Here is a 24095-nt window from a genome sequence, read left to right as displayed (position 1 = left end):
TTTCCACCACGGCCTCCACGTTTAGTACCCTTTGGCGCAGCACCAACATGAAAAAGTTAAAATTTGAGTAATCTTACGTGCAGTCGTAAAAAAAATTAATTTATTATTAAAAAATTAATTTTTTTTATATAAATCTTATATTTATTTATTTTTTAAAAATAATTACGCGTGAATTGTGCATTCTGTAATTATTATTTCTCTTTCCGATATATTTTTATAGCGCCGTTTCATGAAAACGAATTCAGCTAGCTCAAAATGGAATCGCTAATATTCGGTTGACACAGAGAGAGTGGGCGTCGCTCTAGCTCAAAATGGAGTCCTTTGCTCCGATGCAGAAACCCGATAAACGCGGTATGACCTGGTCCAATATTTGTTAAGTTTTAGCCCACCACTAAGCCCAGCTTTGTTGCTAGCCCATTTTATAGATGGGCTCACTTCTTCGTTGACACCTCGACATACAGTATGAAGCGGCCCGTTTCACATCGGCTTCTTATTTAGGACCCTGCCATAATTGTCTCTTTCTTTCCCCTTAATTTCTTTTTTTTTTAAGAAAAGGTTACGTTTTGATGTGACCATGTTTTTTGGCACTATAGATATAATTAATTAATATTTGTTTAGAGGTATTCTCTTTATAGGTGATGGTAGCATTTATCCATCTACTTGATTGTTTGTTTCAAAGCCTCCAACAGCCTTCCTTGGGCAAGCACGTTTTATGACTATTATTGAAGTAAACAAATTCAATTATATATGGAGGTGAAAAACCTATGAGTTTTCTTCCTTTCAACATTTTCAAATGGAATAATGTATTCACTCAGTCGAGACAAACATTAATATATTTGTCACTTTAATCATAAAAAAACATATATTAATCGAATTGCCTATCACAGTAAACCAATGGATTGTTGGTTTAATTAAATTGCAAGAAACAATGGCCACCACCATCTAATTCTTCTTTAATTATATAAAATATGGATTTTCATCCCGAAGAATTCCATTGTATGATTCAAATCAATGCCACTTCAATTCAAGTCTTTTAAAAACCAATTCTGCTACAAGTAACCTAGGGTGGGTAACCCTTGGAAAATCTGTTGACGTGGCATTATTGAGATATATTTAAAAAAAAAATCTAATTGTTTTTTGAGCTAACCTTCGTCCCTTTGCTGGAACCCAAACTCAAATTCTCCATAACTCTCTAGCCCACGCTTTGATACTTCACTCAAGTTTTCTGGAACTTCCTCATACATCTCTTTTTAGAAGACACTATAAATTTGCGATTTCTCTTCTAGACTCACCTCATATTCTCGTACTCAAAGCAACTCAAAAACAGTTTTCGAAGCTCTAAACATAGACCAACTTTTTTTTTCTTTTGTTATGTGAATTGTGAGTTTTTAGCATGGCATCCAATCTTGAAAAAAAGGTATAGGTATTGACCTGGGCACCACCTATAGTTGTGTAGGAGCTTGGGTTAACGACTGTGTCGAGATCAACCAAGGCAACTGTACTACCCCATTGTACGTAGCGTTCACCGACACCTAGAGATTGGTCGGCAATGCAGCAAATAACCAAGTGGCCATGAACTCGGAGAGGACATTTTACGACGCCAAGTGTCTCATCGGACGATGATACTCCGACCCTTTTGTCTAGAACGACATGAAGCTTTGGCCCTTCATGGTGATCCCTAGTCCTAGCAACAAGCCTCTGATCGTGGTCAGGTACAAGGGTGAAGTAGAATAGAGAGGTGCGTATAGATTATAGGAAGTTGTAGAAGAAACTGTAAAGTTGTTGGAACGAGGGCGAGCTTAGTTTATAAAACCAAAAAGAAAGAAAATTTGGTAAAGGACGAGAGAGGTCCAGTGTAAAGGGTTCTGGAAGGTTCCGTTCGTGCAAAAGATTTATCTCCAGCATTAGGTAACGGAATGATTAGCATCTTCGATAGAAAGGGAGAGGTTCGAGAGAGAGAGAGAAATGGAATTTCGAGGGAGAGAGAGGGGGACGAAATTGAGAGGAAGAGGAAGAAGAAGAAAATGAAACGGGTGACATGGATACAACGGTTGCATCCATAATTTTTTTTTAAAGATTAATGCTACGTACAAATTCTAAATAGATAAGTCACATATAAACTTTTCGTAAAAATATATATCTTATCAAAAAGTATTTTTTTTTATATTTTTCTTAAGATGATGTCTATTTTTTTATGAAGACTTACACAAAATGTATCTATTTAAGACGTGTACAAATCATTTATCTTAAAAAAATATCATCTACTATTAGTTAATGACCATATGGTCGATAACATTCATCCCCCTTTTACTGGGATGTCTATTTCCACAATTTTAATTGCAATATCTACGCCTTGAGTGCATTGACCCTAGGTGATCAATTAATAGGTTAAAAAATATGGCTAAAGTTTTTTTTCAATAATTGAATACAAAATAAAAAATACAAAGAAGAGAAAAAAAAAAACCCAAAGCATCCAAAGAATGAAAGATGGGGCAGCTCCTTTCATTATTTTGCATTATTTATTTATTTATTTTGAACAAAATTAAAAGAAGAGAAAACTGCATCATTTGGTATTGTTTGGTATTATGATGATGAGGAGGACACCTTACTGATTCTCGAGGAAAGCCCACGATCACTTGCGGCGAAGACAAAACTGCGAAAACTAGGAGAAATTTCATTCATCGGATTCATCCTTGTCCCTCTTCACGGTATTCTAGACTTAAACCGTCACAGCCCCAAAAACCCCAAAATCTCAAGGCCAAAACCCTAGATATTTGTTAGAAGACCGCAAATCTTGAAGGGGAATCGGGGGGAGTGAATGGAGATTGAGGAGAACAAGAGGCAACAGTGTCGTTCTTCGGAGGATGGAAGCGAGAGCGGCGACTACACGTCGGAGGACGAAGGGACGGAAGACTACAGGAGGGGAGGGTACCACGCGGTCCGAATCGGCGACGCCTTCAAGAATGGCCGCTACGTCGTCCAGAGCAAGCTTGGCTGGGGTCACTTCTCAACCGTCTGGCTCGCTTGGGACACCCATTTCTCTGTACTTTTCTCTATCTCTCTCTGTACTTTGTGGTGGATCTTCTCGATTGATTGAACGTAGCTTGTAAATGAAAAGCCTTTCGCTTTTACCGTTAAATGTGGCTGGATGTGGGTTTGTAAAATTGGGATTGAACGTGTTTGAGAATTTGTGTTTAATTGACCATATTCGTTTCTGGGTTATGCTATATTTGGTTGCCAAGAGAAAAGCTAATACAACCTGTAGTTTTTGGTTTTGAAATTAGCAACTGAATGGATGGTTAATTAAATGCTTTAGTCTTCTTCTTCTTGTATTTCTTTTGTCTGCTGCTTTTATATTAATCTGCAATCTGGGCAGCGATACGTAGCTCTGAAAGTGCAAAAGAGTGCGCAGCATTATACTGAGGCGGCGATGGATGAGATAACCATCCTGAAACAGATTGCTGAGGGCGACCCGGATGATAAAAAATGCGTAGTGAAGCTTTTGGATAACTTCAAGCATTCGGGTCCTAACGGGCAGCATGTTTGTATGGTTTTTGAGTACTTGGGGGATAATCTTTTGACTCTTATCAAGTATACTAATTACCGGGGTATGCCCATTAATAGGGTGAAGGATATCTGTTTTCATATTTTGGTGGGGTTGGATTACTTGCACAGACAGCTTTCTATCATACACACTGATTTGAAACCAGAAAACATATTGCTAATGGCAATGATAGACCCTGCTAAGGATCCGAGAAAGTCAGGTGCTCCTCTAATTCTTCCAAATAGCAAGGATAAGGCCGCAATGGAGTGTGCGGCTGTGAAGGAAAACAAGACCTTAAATGGGGATTTGACTAGGAACCAGAAGAAAAAGATTCGAAGAAAGGCAAAGCGAGCAGCTCAGGGCTGTGTGGAGAAGGAAGTTTCAGCCGAAGCTGAGGCAGATCCAGAATCATCTGGTGCTGTAGAGTCTTCTCCTAATGTGAAGTTGAATGTGGGTTCTGTAGAAGACCAGCCTACTAGTTCTGTCAATACAGATAGATTATCAGATGCTGATGGAACAAAGGGCACTGGGCAAGGGAATCACAGTGCCAAGCGTGGAAGCCGCTTGAATAGGCAGAAGTTATTGGCATCAGTTGACCTCAAGTGCAAGTTGGTTGATTTTGGGAATGCATGTTGGACATACAAACAGTTCACGAATGACATTCAGACAAGACAGTATAGGTGTCCAGAGGTGATCCTCGGATCTAAATATTCTACTTCAGCCGATCTCTGGTCATTTGCTTGCATTTGTTTTGAGCTTGCAACTGGTGATGTACTCTTTGATCCCCATACTGGCGACAACTTTGATAGAGATGAGGTACAAATGTTATTAATCTCTTATTTGCTTACTGCGCCATCTATTATATTCACAGATCCCTGCTTTTATTCACTCTCTCTCTTAATGGAAATCCATGTAATTTGAATTCGTTAAGACAATATATCCAATCATATAATTTGTGCATTAGTTTCATTTCTGCAAACCATCGCATTCCTTTATTTCAGGTAGTAATTCACAGTTAATAATTGACATGTAGGAAATCAGTTATGCAATTTACACAATATTCTAATGGTTGCTTCATTTATCATTGTACTATTAGACACCGTTGCACCGACCCATATGGTTCTAGCATTACATCTGTGCTTCGTTCTGGGAATGAGTTCCTCAACAAATAAAACTTAATTCATATCTTGCTTTATAACAGATTATTGAAACGTCTATATTCTCAAGGGAATAAAAAAGAAAGGAAAAAATATATATTTCTGCTAATATTTTCAACTGTAACATTTATCTCATGTACTAGGATTCATATGCTTCTTGAGAGTCCATTATAGTTACACTTGTAACTTTAATACATTGTTGTATTGTTTGTTTGGTTGAGGAAGGAAAGGGAAAGGGAAGGGAAGAGAAATGGAGAGATTTCCCTTATCTCCAAGCCCACCATGTGGCTCCTCCCTATAAGGGAGGAGATGAAGGGAAGTATATATGTTTCTGTCCGATCTTCTCTGGAAGTTGCAAATAATTAATCCCAGGGTGCAGCTTTGTGGTCAAATGTCGGGTTTGGGATGAGTCTTAGAGAGTTAGACATCTTGAGTCCAATCCCGCACGTGGTGTTTCCCTGGATTGATGCATGGTTTTGGCAGGTAAGGTCATGTATTCGAGATTTATTCCCCAGGGGTGGGTTTGAAAGAGCCCTGCCTTGGTGAGGTTCCATGTGCTAAATACCCCAACGAATCTCTACATGACTAATATCTCTTCAATTGAGCATATTTATAGATGGTAAAATGGCAGAACTGTCAGTTACTTGTCACGTGATAAGCAGACGTGTCATCATAGATGCTGCTTACATAACCTAAAAGCTATTTGAGCCATATGTTGCATTATTTGTCTTGATTGGAGTCATTTGAATGATGAAAGAACAGTTTATTTCCTTCGTAATTTCTAGTTTATTGAAGGGAAAAAGAAGCAGTTCAGTTTCTGGCAAGGGTCCTTTTTTTTTATTTTTTTATATATGTAAGTAAGAAGATATTTTATTGATACAAAGATAGGCATAGCCTAAGTACACAGGAAAAGTATACATGTGATTACACCAATTTAGGAACTAGAAACTGTTACAAGGAAATCATGGAAGCTGAGACCATTTAAATCTATAGCAATGGCCCACATAAATAAAGTCTTCCAGAAAAAACTCTTAAAACTCTTCCAAGGAGCGTTCATGATCATCAAAATGTCTACCATTTCTTTCACTCCAAATGCACCAAAAAATACAAATGGGAGCCATCTTCCACACAGCTGCAATCTGCAGTGTCCCTGTGATCCCTCTCCAACTTGCCTGTAGTTCAACCACCCTCCCCGGCATTATCCATGCTAATCCCACTCTTTGAAAAAGTAATTCCATATGGCTGAGCAAACTCACAATGTAGGAGTAAATGATCCACTGTTTCGCCACTATTTCTGCACATACAACACCAGTCAGTGATTATAAGCCCACGTTTTCTTAGATTATCAATGGTCATAATCTTCCTTAAGGCTGCTGTCCAAACAAAGAACGCAGCCTTAGTTGGTGCTTTTAGAAGCATGTTATTGTTCCCTTGGTTCAATATTAATCTTATTCGTTGCTAATGTGCCGTGTTTTTGGCTGCCTGTTTGTATGTATGGATTGCTTTGAAATAGTTTCCATTTTCATTGGATTGGGACTTTCACATAATTTAAAACTGTTTCTCTGTATTTATGTGCTGTAGTTTCAAAAGTGAATGAAATTTTGTATGTGCTTTGTATATTTCGTTTTATATGTACTTTTGTGCTACAATGCTTCCCTCATTCTATTCACATGCAAACTTTAATGTGTGTGAGTTTGTTCCGTCAATCATACCATACCAATGATCCAATGATGACTGTATTATATGAGTGGCTCATTGGCTATTCTTCTTCCAGTTTGTTGTTTCTTTGAAGGAGCTTTTTTTCTTGCTCACATTATGAATTATAAAAAAAAAAAAAAAAAAAAAATTAGTTTTTGATGATCTTCACTTAACATTGTTGCATTCCCTTGAGGTTAGCTGCGTAAAATGATGTTTTGTTTGGCCTGTTTATTTTATAACATGAGTTTTGAGTTTCCTTAAGGGGGATCGGCTACAGTTGTTTTGCTGTTACGACTCTTCTCTCCATTTATGAAATGGAAAGCAATAAACTTTTGGGTCATTATTGCATTGTCTTTCCTCTGTGCTTCTAGGTTTAATGTAAGTGGTGAATATGTAGTTTTCAAGCATACCAAGTGTAAGGTTTTTCAATGCTTTATGGGTTAAGCGTGTCTACATAAGTCATCTATAGTACTTGCTTTTTTAACCTTCAGCACATTTGACCATATATATATTTTCTTGGAAAAAAAATTCTTTCAGGATCACTTGGCATTGATGATGGAGCTTCTTGGAATGATGCCACGCAAGGTGAGAAAATAACCTTTCACACCCTTAAAGAAGTCTTCATGAGACACTTGCCTAACTTCCAAAATCCCTTCATTTTTCTCAGATTGCCTTAGGTGGCCGCTATTCGCGGGATTTCTTCAATAGATATGGTGATCTGAGGCACATCCGTCGTTTGCGTTTCTGGCCCCTGAGCAAGGTTCTCATTGAGAAGTACGATTTCAGTGAGCAAGATGCGAATGACATGAATGACTTCCTGGTTCCAATCCTTGACTTTGTCCCTGAGAAGCGGCCCACCGCAGGTGAGTGCCTTCTTCATCCATGGATCAATGCAGGACCTCGTCTTTTGGAGCCATCTATGCCTTCTACTCAAAACCAAGTAGCGGAAAGTATAATTTCTGAGAAAAAGAAGAGGGAGAAGGATGAGAGGGTAGCAATGGAGGTTGGAATGGAGAATATTGCCATAAATTCAGAGTCTAAACCAGTCAAAGATTCTCCATCTAACGATAAACCTTCCAAGGGCGCCACTAGTAGTTCATCTAGGTAGGGCCATGGCAAATGTTTCTTTCTTAAATGATCCTGCCTTGTCGTCTCTTACGCAAGTTTTGTTTGATAGCTGCTGGCAATCGAATGAGGTTTTGGTTTAAGTATTTGTTTTGTGAATGGGCATCGGGTGGAGAGCATTTGGTTTGAATGTGTCCAAGGAGCTTGAACAAAATTAATGCTCTAATTCTGTGAAAAATCCTCTAAACACATTTATTGGACTGTGAACACCTTTGCATCTGTCGGGACATTTGTGGCATCATCCCTTACGACTAACTTGTTCATGAACATTGTTTAGTTGAATCATTTCGGTTCTATTCATGTACTGTATCCAAACTCTTGATATGGAACTATTGATACATTCCTCAAATCCTATAGATTCTCCTGAGCACATATATATTCAGCATTATTTGTTCAGATTTCTTTGGATGTGTGTTTTTTTTTTTTTTTTTAATTATTTGTCTCAGATTCATAATGGAGCAAAATTTGCATATTCTCTAGAATCTCTACATGATGAGCTCTTTTAAGTTGTATGAGATGTTCTTAGGTTTGTGATGATTGGGCGCGCTTCTTGGACTAACGTACTTGCCAGATTTGTAGTAAGGTCTTTCACTTTGCATTCTGCTGGTGGAGTTTGTTGGAGCCTCCTAGTGGAGATGTCATACTGACTTATGCGCTACTAAACTTTACAGTCCTATCTCGGCTTTCCAGACTAGCCCTTGAAACTATTTTTTCTTTTTTGATTGATGCTGAATTTGGAATGATCCTCCTCCATTAGCTCATACTTCATTTGTACCCGCAACCTGAAGGTGATCAATAGAATATACCACGAATACAAATTCACACTAGAATCTACATATTTTGAAACGACGTCGTGGTCTTCGTATGTCTTGATCACAGACCAAGATGCCCCGCCATCATTCATTGCGGCCTTGACCGTTTTATAGGATGGATATATTTCAAGCGAGTGATAAAAGTACTCTGCCATCTTTCTAAACCTAAAACTTAATTCCTAACAGTCATCCATCCATTTTCGGTTTTCATTGATATGATATCCCACACTAGAAGAATGGTTGTTGAAGACATCTGATGGCCAGGGTTATCCTAATTTGGAACCATTGTACTCAAAGCACAACAAAATTATAATACAACTCAAAATTATATATAGACTGCATATATGTATGTATATCTAGCTAGCTAGGTTCATGGATCAGGATCTTCTACATCAAATAGGGATGGGGATGATCTGCTAGCTAGCCCCATGTGGGTTTGGGACTGGGAACCTCTTTGTCGTTCAACACCTTCTAATTCCATGGGAGAAAATTAACTAAAAGACAAAAGATCGCAAACGACAAGGAAACAGATCATCGACGGTTCAAACTTTTGCTACGTGCATGAGATGTATTCATTCGTAGTGGTTCTCCAAAGATATCCAAATCTTACGTACTGGAAAGAAACTCTCATAACTGGACAAATTCGCAGATGAATATATGCAGGAATTTATTCGATAACAGCCAATTAGGCTGTGATCACTGATGTTTGACCGAACAAGGATGCCAACGTGCAGGGTAACTCATGGACCCAAACCTCATCATGTTTATGTTTTAATGTATTTGAGTGTCCTGCCAAAGTGTCCACTATCATGGGTCATCCAATTGTGCATGACAAGAGATCAGTACAACCCGCAATCACATCGAAAATTATAATTTAGGAGGAATATTATTGCAAGCTTGCTAGGATCGAGTAACTAGTAGTGGCATGGCCGGTTGAAATAATTAATCATAGTTTGCAAGCTTAACATAACGGATATATATCACTTGGAACAAAACATATATATATATATTTAAAAAAAAAAGACAACTTCAATTTTATTGACCAGTACTTTGATTAAAGAATCAAATACAGCAGTACTATTTAAAAGAAATAGAGTAGAAGAGGTACTTTGCATGGGTAGCGGTCATGTTAGCCAGTAGCTAACCTTGAACACAGCCTCCCTGATGGACCTACTAACATTCAACACGTACATAAAGTACATGATTGCCTCCCTGATCGAATACATGACGATCGACTCAAACCAGACTTTTATTGCTTCATAATAAATTTGAAGTTTTTTTTTCTTTTTTTCTAAAAGGAAAAAAAGGAATTTATTGGAGGTTGAGAGAGTTGGTCAACTAGGTATTGGCCAAGACTCGCCATTGCTTGATTATACATATATAATATAATATCCTTCCTTAGAACTTCCCGTCGACGTTGCTACTGATCATGATCATGAGCATGATCACTGACTGCTGCAGAACCCTAAAAATCCCATGAACTCGTGATTGCGTATCATCTCGATGCTAGTCTCAATACCAATTACCCCTGGGGAATTTTCCCACAAGAAAAAAGAAAAAAAAAAAAGAGCTTACTTGTTAGCCAAAATTATAATTATCAAGCATAAAATGGTAAAAATATATACCATTTTAAATAAAATAAGTTTTAGGAAAAGTACCCATTGTGAGAGCACTAAGAAAGATGACACCGGAGAGAATGAATACAATAATCGATGCTCTTCCCAAAAATGTGATAAGTTTTCTTACTAAGAACTGTCCCCAGAAGCCAGCCAAAATAGACACCGATGTGAGGTATAATGCTGCAGAGATTTTATGCCGTCAATATTACATATATTTAGTTAATGTAAATCAAAGATGGGATATATATATATATATATATATTTGTAATTAGAAAACACTATTTTACCTCCTATTTTGACTGTTCAAAGTAACTGCTTGATTCTTTTTTTTTTATTATTATTTAACGATTAAAAAAATAATTTTAAATGTATTAATATATATATTTTTTAATTTTTAAAAATATTTAAATATATTAAAGAAAATTAAAATAACACTATCCATCATTAAAATAACACTATGTAATTTAGTAGTGCAAGACGTACCATAGGGAATAGGGAACCTGTTGAGAAGGTAGAACTCCACCACGGATAAGGATGAAGAGAATGTCATGACAAATGTTGCTGTCGCACTTGCAACCTGTCAACCAAAATACTAATTATTTTTGTTAAACACTACTCTTCCAATATTGAATCATTACTTTTCTCAAATCTAGGAGACTGCTTTCAAGACAAATATTATTAGAAGATAATATTTATTAAAAAAAATTTATTTATTAATTAATATTTATTTTCACATTCTATATTTATAATTTTTTTTATAAAATTTTAAAATATTTTTTATAATATGTAGAGTGTGAGATAATAAATAGTAATGATAAATTTTTTTTCATATTTGTTATTGATAATCTCGTAGTACTCTAATTAACTGGCAATAATTAAGATATTATAAACCGAATAGTCTAAAATAAGGATGTAGGGGAAAGCCAGTACTGCACGATTTTTAATTTTTTTTCCCACCCTCCTGCTGATTAAAATAACAAAAAAAAAAAAAAAAAATCTTCCAAAGGAACAGTGATCCTCTCCAGAGGCTGAGACTGTACGTTTTGATAATTGAGTATAACTTCTAGCTGTAGCCTAATCAACATTAATGCCAGACCACACGACATATAATATCAAATGACAAAACCAATCATTTCCACTTGTTTGAAAGTTGTTCTTCGCCCCTCCTTTCTTTCCTACGCCTCAAAAAATGTAACAAAATTTTCCAACCTTTAGAATGCCTCCAATAATATTTATTCATCAAAGCTTGCCTGCCTAATATATATAAATATATATATATATATATATTATATGATCTGAGAGTAAACTCACAGTGCTGCGGATTAATACGAGGTTAAGTAGGTAATTAAGGGAGTGGATACAAGGATTATAGTACCTGGGGGATGACACCAATCTCAAGGAGCAGCGGGCCCAGAATGAATCCGCCACCAGAACCGAGTAAGCCCCCGACAATGCCTCCCAAGATGCCACAAAGTGAACAGAATGCAATGTGCGTGGCAGTCCATCCGATGGAAGCCTCGCAAATTGATTCGGTGTTACCCATTCTCACCCTCTTCTTGTGTTCGATGTACAGCTTGACGGATTCATATCCATACACTCCAAGTGCTATTGGAAACTGAAGCAGATGGGACCAAAAACTGGTGAGGCCGACCCCACGTACAACAGACTAGGTCAAAAAAGAAAGCACGTAATCAAGTTGGTGGTGATCAGAATTTATGTGCATTACCTGTAGGCAGAAGAGCACCCAATACCACGCACTGCAAGCCTCCACATCATTCTGCAAGATAAATTTAAGAACAGGAAGACATGAAATCTCTGAGAGATCAGGGAGAGATCTAGAGAAGTGCGGTATTACTATATACTTGCCTTGATGATCTGCAAGACAAGGAAAAAAACCCATACAAGTAGTAGCACCAAAGTTCTTTTCCACCTGAGGTTGAAACATACTATTTGCTGAAAGATTTATAGCATTTAGTTAGTTACTCTCACCATATATGGACAAGGCCCGGAAACTTCAACAACTAGAAACTAAACTTTTGCTCACCATTTGAGTTTTCTCTTCTCTGGGTACCAATGGCTCATACTCGGTATCAATCAGAACTGCATAGGATAAATAAAACGAGACGGTAAAATTCACTGCAATCCATTTGTAAGAATTTACTAGACATTATAAAAATTTAAGCTTGGGAATATGCTGTCTTACGTTCACCACGAGAATTAACCACATGAATTCCTTGTCTATTGGTCATTTCTTTCTGCAATTTTTTTTCCCAACAATAATTACTTCAAAATGCGCTACTTTTATACAAAAGGTTGTGGTATTCACTAGTACTATTTCACCAAACATATATAGAACTTGACCTTCAAGACAGTCTCTTCCTTCCACATCTGGATTCCCTTGAAGAAAGACCTTGATGAGGTCCCTGCTCAATTTTTTTTTTTAAACAAGAAGATAATTAAAACTTTGTCATCAGTAGGGATACATAAAAAAATCCATTAAAAAACTATTTTTCTACAAATATTGTGAATGGAGCAGTAAAAAAAAGGAAATTGGTGATTTTTAACAGACCCAAGAAGAGAATAATGATGAGGACAGTAATTAGCCAGTAGGGAAAGACAACGCTAAGCGCAACACCGACAGTGATGCCAAGCATAAGCATCGGCTGGAAGAGAAGAGCCAGATCGTAGTCTATGATCGGCACTTCCTTTGTTGGATGCCTCACTCCTAGATTGTACCACACCGAGGATGCTGATGCCCCCATTATCATACCTGCAACCATTCCCACATGCGAGGAGCCTCAACTTCAAACAAATCCCAAATTCCCAGTATGCTTAATTGCAATACCAAAATGTATCACCAGAAAAAGAAAACAACCATTGGTCACCGGCCGATAAAAAAAAGTGGCACATTTTTTTAGCAAATTTAGCTGATTGATCTTTTTCTTTTCAGAAAACAAAGAAAAATAACTGTTTCTACTTTCTAGGAATAGGAATCGGTGAGAAAAGCGAAAAAGTACAAGCACCAAGCACAGAAATTTGAAAATGACCAAATAAGATGCAAAAGGAAATCCATCAAATAGATTCTGAAATCAAATCCATCAAATCGATCCAAATTCAATAAAAATAATGCGCCGACTTTTGAGTCTCGCCCTTTCCTTCACCCGAGTTTCAGCCACCTTTTTAGCTACTTACTGTAACTTAACGCATTAAACCCCTAATATATTTCTATGTTAAGACCTTTTTGAGGCCGTTTAGAAAATTGCTACTTAAAAATCAGTAATCCACTAAAATAACAGGAGGAAAATAAATTCGACAGAAACCAAAAGAAAGAGAGAATATGAGAGCAGACGTGAAATGGATGGAGAATTACATTTAGAAAGCGCAGCAGCAGACTTGGTATCAAACCCCACAATCAAAGTAAGCATAGGAACAAAAATGCCTCCCCCTCCCACTCCACCCACGGTTCCACAAGCCGATCCCAGAAATCCTATTACTGTTGCCAACACAAGTCTCCAACTGAACTTTAATTTCTGCAACCAAAGACGAAAGCCCAGTAAGCAAATATCAATAATTCCGCGTGCCCTGATCATATAATAAAATTACAAACGCCCACATACAGTTATATATATATATATATATATATATATACGTGCAAAAGCGTACTTTGCTGTATATATGAAAATCGAGGGCGAAGAGACTAATATATAGACATACTGGCCAAACAGTTTTGATGACGGATCCATATGCGGAGTGCGAAAGTAGACTGGAGCTTGAAGATGATAACCCGTTTTGGTTTGAGTTTTGGGAATTGACCGGATGGCTGATGAATAGGACGGAGAGAACAGCCACAGAGAAACCTGTTAGGAGAAATAGTACGAATCCACTCGTTGCCATTGGCGGGCGCTGCCTCTAGCAATTGTCACAATTCTATTTTTCCTGAAACAACCAACGACGTTATATATTTTTCTGCTTTCACCGATAGTTATACACATGAATATCACGAGCACGCCCCCTTATCAAATGAAGAAATTTATTAGTATAACTCATCTCGACAAATTGATTTTATAAGAGTTATTTGTTTATTCTTTATAAATAAATCTAAAATCTTATAAATTATATATAGATAATATGAAATTATTTTTTAATACTCTCTGACATATATATCAGTATTTTTTTTAATTTTTATTACGAGATAAGTAGTGTGGATCTCATTCATTTTCTGACAAATTTTAATACTATAAAAAAATTTATAGACTTAAACTCATTACATAAAAAAATTAATTTTATAATAAAAAAAATTATTTATTTCTTATAAATACGTGCAACACTTCGTAGACTATTTCTCGACACGAATTACTACTGCTATATAAAACTGACCAGAGAGAGACCCAAGAGTCGGCGTTTATAGGCCTTACATAGTAAGAAGTTGGGGGTCGAAAAGGAAAAAGAATAACGTAACAAGGAAAAGAATTTCACGGGTCCGTCCGGGGCACAAGAAGACAGCCAGACCGACCAGAGTATACAAATTTAATAGAATGACTATTTCTGACAATGCTGCATCATCATCATTATTAATCCAGAAAGAAATGAACTTTTGTACAACTGTTTTTAATTACCATCTTAGTTTTATAGAAATTTAGATATAAAATAAGAAAACGTGATTATATAATATTTTATAAAAAAATATGTATATTTATCACTTTTCTTTCGGAAAGATCAGAAAATTTTCCGGTGAGTACATGATCTCACTCGATCGGCAGCCTGGGCATCTCAGAAATAGAACCCACTGCATCGTGGTAACAATTACTGCTTCTCGTGGTGCTGATCGAGTAGTAGGACCTCTAGAATTGGTGTTAAGTTTTTTCTGAGCAAAAACTGGGGTTTAGTAGTTATAAAAATTATAGAATTAAAAAAAATGGATATTTTTAAGAAATTTACTATTCATCCACCATTATTCATTCTTATATCTTATATTTATAATTTTTTTATAAAATGTGAAGTTGTTTTTTATAAGATATGTAGATATTTTTTTTATAAAATATGGAGTATTTTTTATATAAAATAAAGCATGAAATGATAAATAATAACTAATAAAAATATTTTTATTTTTATTTTTAATCATGTATACAAGATAATCATATGTGATTCTGTAATAATGCTTGTTTTAGATTTTGCTCAAAGTACGTAGGATCTGACGCAAGCAATTAATGGACTACACGTGTCACGCACGAAAATAAAAGGTTACCACAAAAAACGAAGCAAACAGAATCCCAGAATGCTCTTTAATATTGCATAAACAAAAGTTCTTATGATTTATTATATGTACATAAACAGAACCTGAAATTGAGTTGAAGATAAGGTTTCCTTTTCCTGCGTGTAATTGGTACGTCAAATTTATTTTCAAATTGGTATACTATAAGAAAAATAGATTTTTATGGTAATTTAATTATGGTAAAAAAATTATTTATAATTAAAATAGACTTATTTTTACTGTAAATAATTATTTTATTTAAATTAACAAATGACGAATAAATAATTTTTTTATAGTGATATTCATGCATTAACCTCCTGGAGTCAGTTGTCGGCGTTGGCGTTGGCGTTGTCCTGTAGAGGCGATGATGGCGAAGACGCTGTGCCATTTTGGTTTGAGAGAACGAGAGGTTATGAATCAAAAGATTCAAAACGCACTAAACAAATAAAAAAAAAAAAAAAAAAAAAGTCATGTAAAGTGTGCATTGTGTGTACTGCAGGGACTCTATAGCAAACCTCAATTCAGAATGCTGCATGCTTAGACTGCAAATTAACTACGCACGTCACTTAAAAGCACTAATTAATAATTATCTTCTTCTTTCAGTGATGAAAATGACAAACACAACTACGACAGGCTACAACCACAATTTTTTTTTTTTGAAAACACAGCCACAACTTCTTTTATATATATAAATAAGTGCATTTAATATAGTTCAAAACAAATTAAGCATCACATGTTTTTTTATCATATTAATGTATATATAGTTACTGTACGTACGTAGATAAAACCCAAGTACGTATAACGTAGGTGGCCATAGCTTTCATGGGTTGCAAGGTCGCTGTATGGTCCTCGGTAATCGGTAGTGACCCATGCTTTTAATATTTATGATTACGATCGATCACTATCATCTATACTTTTTCTAATTTGTTTCTTCGAATTTGTCAACTTAATTGAGTATATACATGAATATTTTCACTCTTTTCTCCGTTAGTTTTTTTTTTTTTTGGAAGTTTTCTGATCCATTAGTTATTATAGCTGGATTGTGGACGTGAAACGTTCTGCGTACGTGTATGAAAGATTCTCTTCTTTTTTTTTTTTGGCTATGTTTTGTCTATTTTTTAAGATATTTTAAAAAATATATTATTTTTTAAATTTCTACATATATAACGTAAATTTCATCAAATGGATGTTTTATATTTAACATCAGACAAAATTACTTGTAAAAAGACTTTTTCAAAATAAGGTGATGCTAAGATGTCTTTTAAATATATTCTAAATTTATCTCCGGCGCTTGCCTGGCATTGCCACGGCAGCCCTTTTTTTTTTTTTTAAATCTGAATTATCCACCACGTGACGGGACGGGCAAACTCATAAGCTCTATTTGGTAGACAATTTATCATTTTTCTATTAAAAATATTGTGTGTGTGATTGTTAAGCTAGATCAGTACTAGTGTAGTTGAAAACATTAACGCATGAGTACAGTTAGCTAGCTATTCTTTGGAACACATTAATTATCGTACTATTATGAGGCCGTACGTACGTATACATAGACTACTCTATAGAAGCAGACAAGTTAGTAATAAAATTGGAGAATTTTGAGGTAATAAGAAATAAGCATTAATCAATATATATGATCGATCCAACAAAGTTAGTAATATTAATCATTATAAACATGAAGAATTCTCTCCATTACTAGTCATGATCATAACCACTCGTAACGTATGAGCCAAATTTAATTTGGTCTCGGTACTAAGGGATCATATATATCATAATTAATTTACATGATAGAAGAATTTAAATGATTAGTTATAAGCTGTGCTGATATATACCAGTCTGATCTCGTAAGGGGTCAAGATCCAATAACGGAATACCCTTTCCTCCATCTATCTAACTATGGCGAAGGAACTGTATCTATTGCATAGTTGACACTCCTTGTTTCGTTTATAACTTTTGGAATAAATTAGGTATACTTTCGTTTCCTTTTGTGCTCAGTTAAATATAAAATTTTCTATGCATTCATCAAATAGTATATACACATACGCGTTACAAAAAATTTAGAGTACAAACCCAAATAAAATTGTACTTTAACAGAATTGTTAAAAATTTATGGCTTTGATGATTTCAGACCCATTGGTTACAATTTAAAAAATTATTTGAGATTTATAAGATGATTTCATGTTAAACATTTGTTGAGATTTATAGGGAAAAAAAAAAGAAAAAAAAGAGAAGAATAGAATCAAAGTAAAATAAAAATTTAGGCAAAAAAAGAAAAAAAAAAATCCACTTCTTTTCTTCATTTACCTACAGACAAATTATATTGTAAATTCATAATATAATAGACAAATTCATAATAGATCTAGAAATTTACCAAAAAAAAAAAACTTCTACAAACACAAATGTTCTACATATTTTCAGATTACGGCCAACATAAATTATATAAAAAAAAATTAAATTGATATATGCACACCATCTATTCAAATATGTGAAGATGTGTTGAGATCTATAAAGGGAAAAAAACTAACATAAATTTACCAAAAAAAAAAAAAATCAAAACTTCTACAAATCCATAAATTTACTAGATCTAGAAATTTACCAAAACAAACCAAAAAATAAATAAATAAAATAAAACTTCTACAAATGCAAATGTTCTACATAAGAGAGAACTCGGGAGGGAGAAAGCCGACAATGAGAGAGGATTTGAGGGAGCTGACACAAACAAATAAACCATTTAGACAAATATATGACTAAAGTTGCCGACACTTGATACAATTGAGGGTGCGTTTAGATGTTACACTGGGTTGAGATGATAAAATATTGTTAGAATATTATTTATTATTATTATTATTATTATTTTGAAATTTTAAAAAGTTGAATTGTTTATTATATTTTGTATTGAGATTTAAAAAAGTTATAATGATGAATTGAGATGAGTTGACTTTCCAAACGAAACCTAAATTAAAAAACCAAAAATACCTCATATTTTGTTCACGTGAGATAGCCTTTTATATAATATATATATATATATATATATATATATATATATATATATATATAGAAGATGGTCGATAGCCATGCATGCATGGAGATATCAAGTTGAGTCATGAGTGTGATCAGGTACTAATTACTACTCATGCAAGGCAGCAAATTGCAATCATGCATGCATGCATATTATATGGTTCTATGCTGATCTAGTGGGTCGGGCAATGGATTAATTAATTGTCAGGTTTTGAAAATTTACCACCTATATATATATATATATATATATATATGTATGTATGTATATAATTAAGCTACATGGAGTGCAAACTAACTGCATGGATTAGCACTAGCCCATGAAGCAAATCAAATGCTTATTTCTCTTGATCATGAAGGTGGAGGCCATGCAGCTATCACCGTACGTACGTGTGACTTGAACACAAGATTAAAAAAAAAAAAAAGAAGAAGAAAAAGAAAGAAAGAAAGAAAAGGGAATCGACATCATCCTTAATGCACATTGACGTACAACTCGAGTAATAACTCGAGTAATAATAGTCAACAAGTTAGGAAAAGTTATAGACGACAATTATAATGACATGCATCGACCACGCAGCAAGAAACCTAAAGAGAAAGAGAAGCGATAGCTAGCTCAGGATTGGCATGAATAACGTGCGGTTATTTGCATGCACCACTATCTTGAGTACTATGCAAGGTTTTGAGGAAACATGTGAACAGGGTGTTTCACCACTTTTTTTGACTGTAAAAATGGGTTGTATATTCTCATTCATCAAGTATAACTATCTTTACAGAGTTTATCGTATGAGTATTCTCTATAAACTTCCATTGGACATTCCTCAATCCAAACCAATTCATCAGCTCTTGAAAGAGCATATTTTGCCAAACCATGAGCCACTTTGTTCCCCTCTCTAAAAACATGTTGAATCTTCCACCCGTTTCTTGTATCGAAATAGCTCCTGACATCTTCGATTAAGTTTCCATACCACGAACAATCCTCCTCCCCTACCTGGGCATCCCCTTCGAAAATCACGTTTGAAATATTTAGCTCCAAGCACAGCTCCACCGCTCTCCACAACGCCATAATCTCTGCTACCATTGGGTGAGTAACTCCTCCTCTACTCATGCACAGAGCAACTTGCACATCTCCTCTGGAATCTTTGACTATCAAACCTGCTCCCATTCGGCTTTCTTTCAAATCCATAGCAGCATCCCAGTTCAACTTGACACTGCTGTCTCCTGGGGCCCGCCATCTGGTTTGGTCTCTCTTTCCCCTCGTAGACTGCTTTACTCTTAAAGACTTGCCTTGAGCTTCCTTAAACTCCTCTACCATCATTCTTGCAGACTGTACCAGTAGTTTTGGACTATCAAATGAGTGCTAAAAAATATATTTGTTTCTGCGCATCCACAAGCTCCTCAAGGTAACTGCAACAGCTTCTAACTCCTCAACTAGGATAGAATTTACTAGGTTCTTCCAGATATGTGCAAAGTCCTCTTCTTGGTGTGAGCCCAAATCCTTTTATCTTGTAGACCGGTAAGACTAATGGGGATGGAACAAATTATCTCAGCCTTTTCTTCAACAAAGATTTCCTTAACTAGAGTTTTCTTCCAACATTTATTCTTCTCATCTATAAGCTCTATCACTTTTGAGGATATGTTCAGTATCTGCACTGGAGATTGAATGTGAAAAGTAAAGGCCTTTGGGATCCAACTATCCCCCCATATACTAATGCTTTGTCCGTTGCCCACTCTCCAAATCAGGCTCTCCTTTAATAGCTCAAGGGAACCCCATAAACTTCTCCAAATAAGTGAGGGTCTAGAACCCAACTTCGACAATAACAAGTCAGATGTCTTGAAATACTTCTCCTTTAGAACTTTACCTGCCAACGAAGATGGATTAGAGAGGATTTTCCAGCACTGCTTTGCTAAGAGTGCTTTGTTGAAACTCTCCAGATTTCTAAAACCCAAACCCCCTTTTTCTTTTGTCACCCCCCTCTTATCCCAACTCCTCCAATGAATCTTACGATCATTTTGCTTATGTCCCCACCAGAATCGGGCCATCATTGCAGACATTTCCTTACACAATCTCATCAGAATTTTAAACGCACTCATATGATAAGTAGGTATAGCTTGCACCACTGCCTTTAAAAGCACTTCCTTACCAGGAAAGGAAAGAAATTGGTTTCTCCAACAATTAATCTTCTTCCACACTATCTCCTTAATTCCTCTGAAAGCTTTATATTTAGATCTTCCCACCATGATGGGTAAACCCAAATACTTCTCATAATTGCTGCTGCTACTAGCTCCCACTTCATTTAGGATCAATTACTTATCAACATTTTTTACATTAGAACTGAAGAAAATGGCAGTTTTGCTTCTGTTTAAACATTGCCCTAAAGTTTCCTCATAAACACCTAGAATGTTACTAATTCTCTTCCATTCCTCCATATTTGCCCTCCTAAATATAACACAGTCGTCAGCAAATAACAGATGGGAAATTCTTAGTCCTCCTCTCACCACATTGACCCCCTTAATAACCCCATCAATTCCTGCTTGATTGATAAGGGAACTAAAACCTTTAGCACACAACAAAAATAGATAGGGGATAAAGGGTCCCCCTGTCTTAGTCCCTTTGATGGAGTGCTCCACATACTCGGGTTTCCATTTACTAGAAAAGCATAGGATACTGTAGTAACGCATCCCATTATCAAAGCAACCAATTTTTTGTCAAAACTCATCTTTAACATAATAGCCTCTAGAAAAGGCCATTCCACCCGATCATAGGCTTTCGACATATCCACCTTAATGGCCATGTAACCAACTTTACCTTTTTTTCCTATCTTGATTGAGTGGAGAGCTTTATAAGCCACCATAACATTGTCTGTAATGATTCTTCCAGAAATAAAAGCACTCTGGTTAGTATAAATGATCTCATTTAAAATAGTTTTCAACTTATTAGCCAATGTTTTTACAATTATCTTGTAAAAGACATTACAAAGGCTAATAGGCCTATAATCACTTACTGAGATGGGGTTCTTTGTCTTTGGGATTAGGGCTATATATGTGCAGTTTAGAGATGCCTCCATACTCCCACCTTTCAGGTAGCTCAACACTGCACTGCACACTTCATCTCCCACTATGCTCCAATAGCTTTGGTAAAAGCAAGCTCCATACCTGTCTAGTCCGGGGGATTATAAAGGGCCTATTTGAAACATAGACCTCTCTACCTCCTCTCTAGTAAAATCTCTTAACAGTTTTGTATTCATCTCGTCAGTCACTTTTGCTTGGACAGTTTTTAAACACTCTGTTATTCCCTTCCTTGAAGGATTGCTTGATGTAAAGATTCCCATGAAATGATTCACTAAGGCTACAGTGATTCCTTCAGGGTCAGACCTCTCATTCAATTCTGAATCAATCACAGACTAGATACGGTTCTTCATTTTCCTTTAGGTAGCACATGCGTGAAAAAATTTCGTGTTTTGGTCCCCCAACTGGTACCAGTTACGTTTAGCCATCTGTTTCCACTTCAGATCCTCCTTCTCCATCAGGTCCCCAACCTCCACTTAAAGTTGCTTAATCATCTCAGAGTTGTGAGGGCCCTCCCTCTGTTGAAGAGCTTTAATTTCTTCTATTTTGTCTTTTATTACTTTAAACATATTCCTCTTCATGCTCCTACTCCAACCCGAAAGAGCCCCACTACAGCACTTCAGTAACCCCTGGACTCTTTTAATAGGATCTGTTGATGGCCTATGCCCCGACCACTCCTTCTCGATTAAGCTCTCACACCCCTCATCTCTTATCAGCTAGCTTCAAATCTAAATAGGAATTGTTTTCTTCTATTCTGGGTGGAAAGTTCCTTCATGGATAAGAAAAGAGGCCTATGGTCAGAATATCTCCCTGTTAATACCTCCACCTCAGCCCCTTTGAAACACTTCAACCATTGTGAGTTTGCCACCCCTCTGTCCAATCTTTCTTTTGTAAAAGTGCTTTCAGAGTGTTTATTGCTCCATGTGAAAAAATCCCCTCTACACCCCAAGTCAACCAAGTCATTTTCCACCAGAGCATCTATGAACTGAGTCATTTGCCATTCCTCCCTTTGTTTTCCACCTACTTTTTCTGATTGGGCAAGAATTTCATTGAAATCCCCAATAACACACCAAGCTACCTGTTCTTTTGGACCCAACCTGCTTAGCAAACTCCAAGACTCATTCCTTCTACATGTCTTATGTTGGCCATAGAAACCAGTCATCAACCATTTCACATTCAGTTCTTCTACATTTACGCAGGCACTAATATGCCTCTGTGATTAATTGTGAATCTCCACCTCCTCCACCCTTCTCCATAAAAGAGCTAGACCCCCTTTCCTTCCTATTGGATCTACCACAAAACATCTTTCAAATTTCAACTTCCTCTTTACACTTTCCATCTCTCCTGTTCTGAGTTTGGTTTCAATAAGAAAAACCAAACTAGGTTTCTTTTCCTCCACCAACATATGGAGGTCCTGAACTGTCCGAGGGTTCCCAAGCCCTCGGCAGTTCCAACTAAGTAGACTCATGGGGATTGGCGGGACTGCCTAGCAGCCACTGCCAACTCAGTTTCTGTATCCATAGCATCTACCCCTTCTTCCTTTCTCAGTTTACTAATTTTTTCATTCTTTTCTCCCCCATCCTCAATCTCATCTATCAATCTTTTTATTCCCAGATTCAAGTTAGGGGACTCACCTGAATTCATCTTTTCCCCTGCCCTCTTTTCCATTGTCCACGTCTCAGTGTTCTTTCTTTTGGATGGTTTGCAAGATCACCCTTGGCAGATTGGATCCCCATCGTGACACCACCTACGAATTGGCTCCCCATCCCTTCCTCTATTCCCAAAGCCTCCCCCTTAATGATTATCAAAACCGCATCCTGGTTTTCATTTTTTTCCTTATTCGAATTCTCCCCTTCTACCACACCTTGGGAATCCTCATTTACGGCCTCTACTCCTGAGTCCCCCCCCTCCGTTTTCCTCGAGATCTCCCGATTTAATCTCACCTCCTTCTCGGTAACAGAATGCGTCTCCTCCTGACTATCATCACCAATAGATTCCGCTTCCATCCTCACCTTCGATCCTTCAGATCTTTTAAATTTAAACTGACTCGCCCTCAACCAAGGGCCAAATTGACCCCCAGCTTCAGTTGCTTCACCTGTACAGCCTTGTGGTGAGTGAAGAATATGATCACATCTAAAACACATCCTCGGGAGCTTCTCGTATGTAAATGACACCCACATATTCTTCCCTTGAAGGTTCAAGGTCCTACCTCGGGCCATCACTTTGCGTAGATCACATTCAACTCTCACCCTCAGGAAACTTCCCCATCCCAAACCATCTTCCCTAACATCCACCTCCACAACCTTCCCAATAGTACCCCCAATCCGTTCTCCTATGCTTTTGTTCATACATGCTAGGGGTAGATTGTGCATATGTACCAGAGTTCCTCATAGTTGAATCGCATCTTGTGTGGTTATGTGATTCCGTCAAACAACTTTAATACGAACAAAGAATTGTCAAATAGCCAGGGTTTGCCTCCCAGCACTCTGTTCTTATCTCTCGGGGTTGCAAAGGTTATGATGAAGCTGTTTGGCCGGAATTCATTGAACTCCAAAGGCTTACCCACCCTCCAGATCCTTTCCATTGTCCTCCGAACCACTTCTTTGCTTATCACCCAGTCAGAAATGATTTTCCCCACCAAACTTCTCTTCCCCTTCAATCTCATCTCCTCTCCCAGATTGATCTCTATTGGAGCATTTTCAACCTCATTCAGTTACAATCGATCCCACACCTCTTCCAAATTCTCTATTCCTCCTCAATCCTTACCTTACAGTGACGATTTGGAACTCCCAACCTCCTATTTCTGATAAC

The 24095-nt window shown here is 36.6% G+C and overlaps 3 protein-coding genes across 4 annotated transcripts; 1 reads left to right on the top strand and 2 right to left on the bottom strand.

Moving 5' to 3' along the window:
• The first annotated feature begins 2549 nt into the window (after window positions 1–2549).
• Window positions 2550–7926, top strand: LOC108981243 (serine/threonine-protein kinase SRPK-like). The gene is made up of 4 exons (XM_035688572.1): window positions 2550–3043; window positions 3377–4360; window positions 6937–6984; window positions 7067–7926. Exons 1-4 carry the CDS (start codon window positions 2819–2821, stop codon window positions 7505–7507), a joined length of 1698 nt encoding a protein of 565 aa, XP_035544465.1. The 5' UTR covers window positions 2550–2818; the 3' UTR covers window positions 7508–7926.
• Window positions 7927–9348: 1422 nt separating this feature from the next.
• Window positions 9349–13980, bottom strand: LOC108981244 (sulfite exporter TauE/SafE family protein 4-like). Of its 2 annotated transcripts, XM_018952351.2 has the most exons (12): window positions 13670–13980; window positions 13326–13485; window positions 12525–12725; window positions 12317–12378; window positions 12159–12210; window positions 12000–12055; window positions 11822–11908; window positions 11682–11732; window positions 11331–11570; window positions 10439–10532; window positions 9995–10135; window positions 9349–9864 (listed from the first exon to the last, which is right to left on the bottom strand). In XM_018952351.2, exons 1-12 carry the CDS (start codon window positions 13847–13849, stop codon window positions 9782–9784), a joined length of 1407 nt encoding a protein of 468 aa, XP_018807896.1. In that variant the 5' UTR covers window positions 13850–13980; the 3' UTR covers window positions 9349–9781. The 2 variants fall into 2 exon arrangements, with proteins under 2 accessions (XP_018807896.1, XP_018807898.1); XM_018952353.2 differs by lacking the exon at window positions 12525–12725 and having other exon boundaries at window positions 13670–13979.
• An 8944-nt stretch (window positions 13981–22924) lies between these two features.
• On the bottom strand, window positions 22925–23632 carry LOC118347922. The gene has a single exon (XM_035688250.1). It carries the CDS (start codon window positions 23630–23632, stop codon window positions 22925–22927), a length of 708 nt encoding a protein of 235 aa, XP_035544143.1.
• Window positions 23633–24095: the final 463 nt, after the last annotated feature.

Source organism: Juglans regia, chromosome 3 (genome assembly GCF_001411555.2).
Source record: "Juglans regia cultivar Chandler chromosome 3, Walnut 2.0, whole genome shotgun sequence".
NCBI classification, from domain to species: Eukaryota; Viridiplantae; Streptophyta; class Magnoliopsida; order Fagales; family Juglandaceae; genus Juglans; species Juglans regia.
Note: the sequence above shows the minus strand (reverse complement) of the source record. Positions and strands in the feature narration are given on the sequence as shown.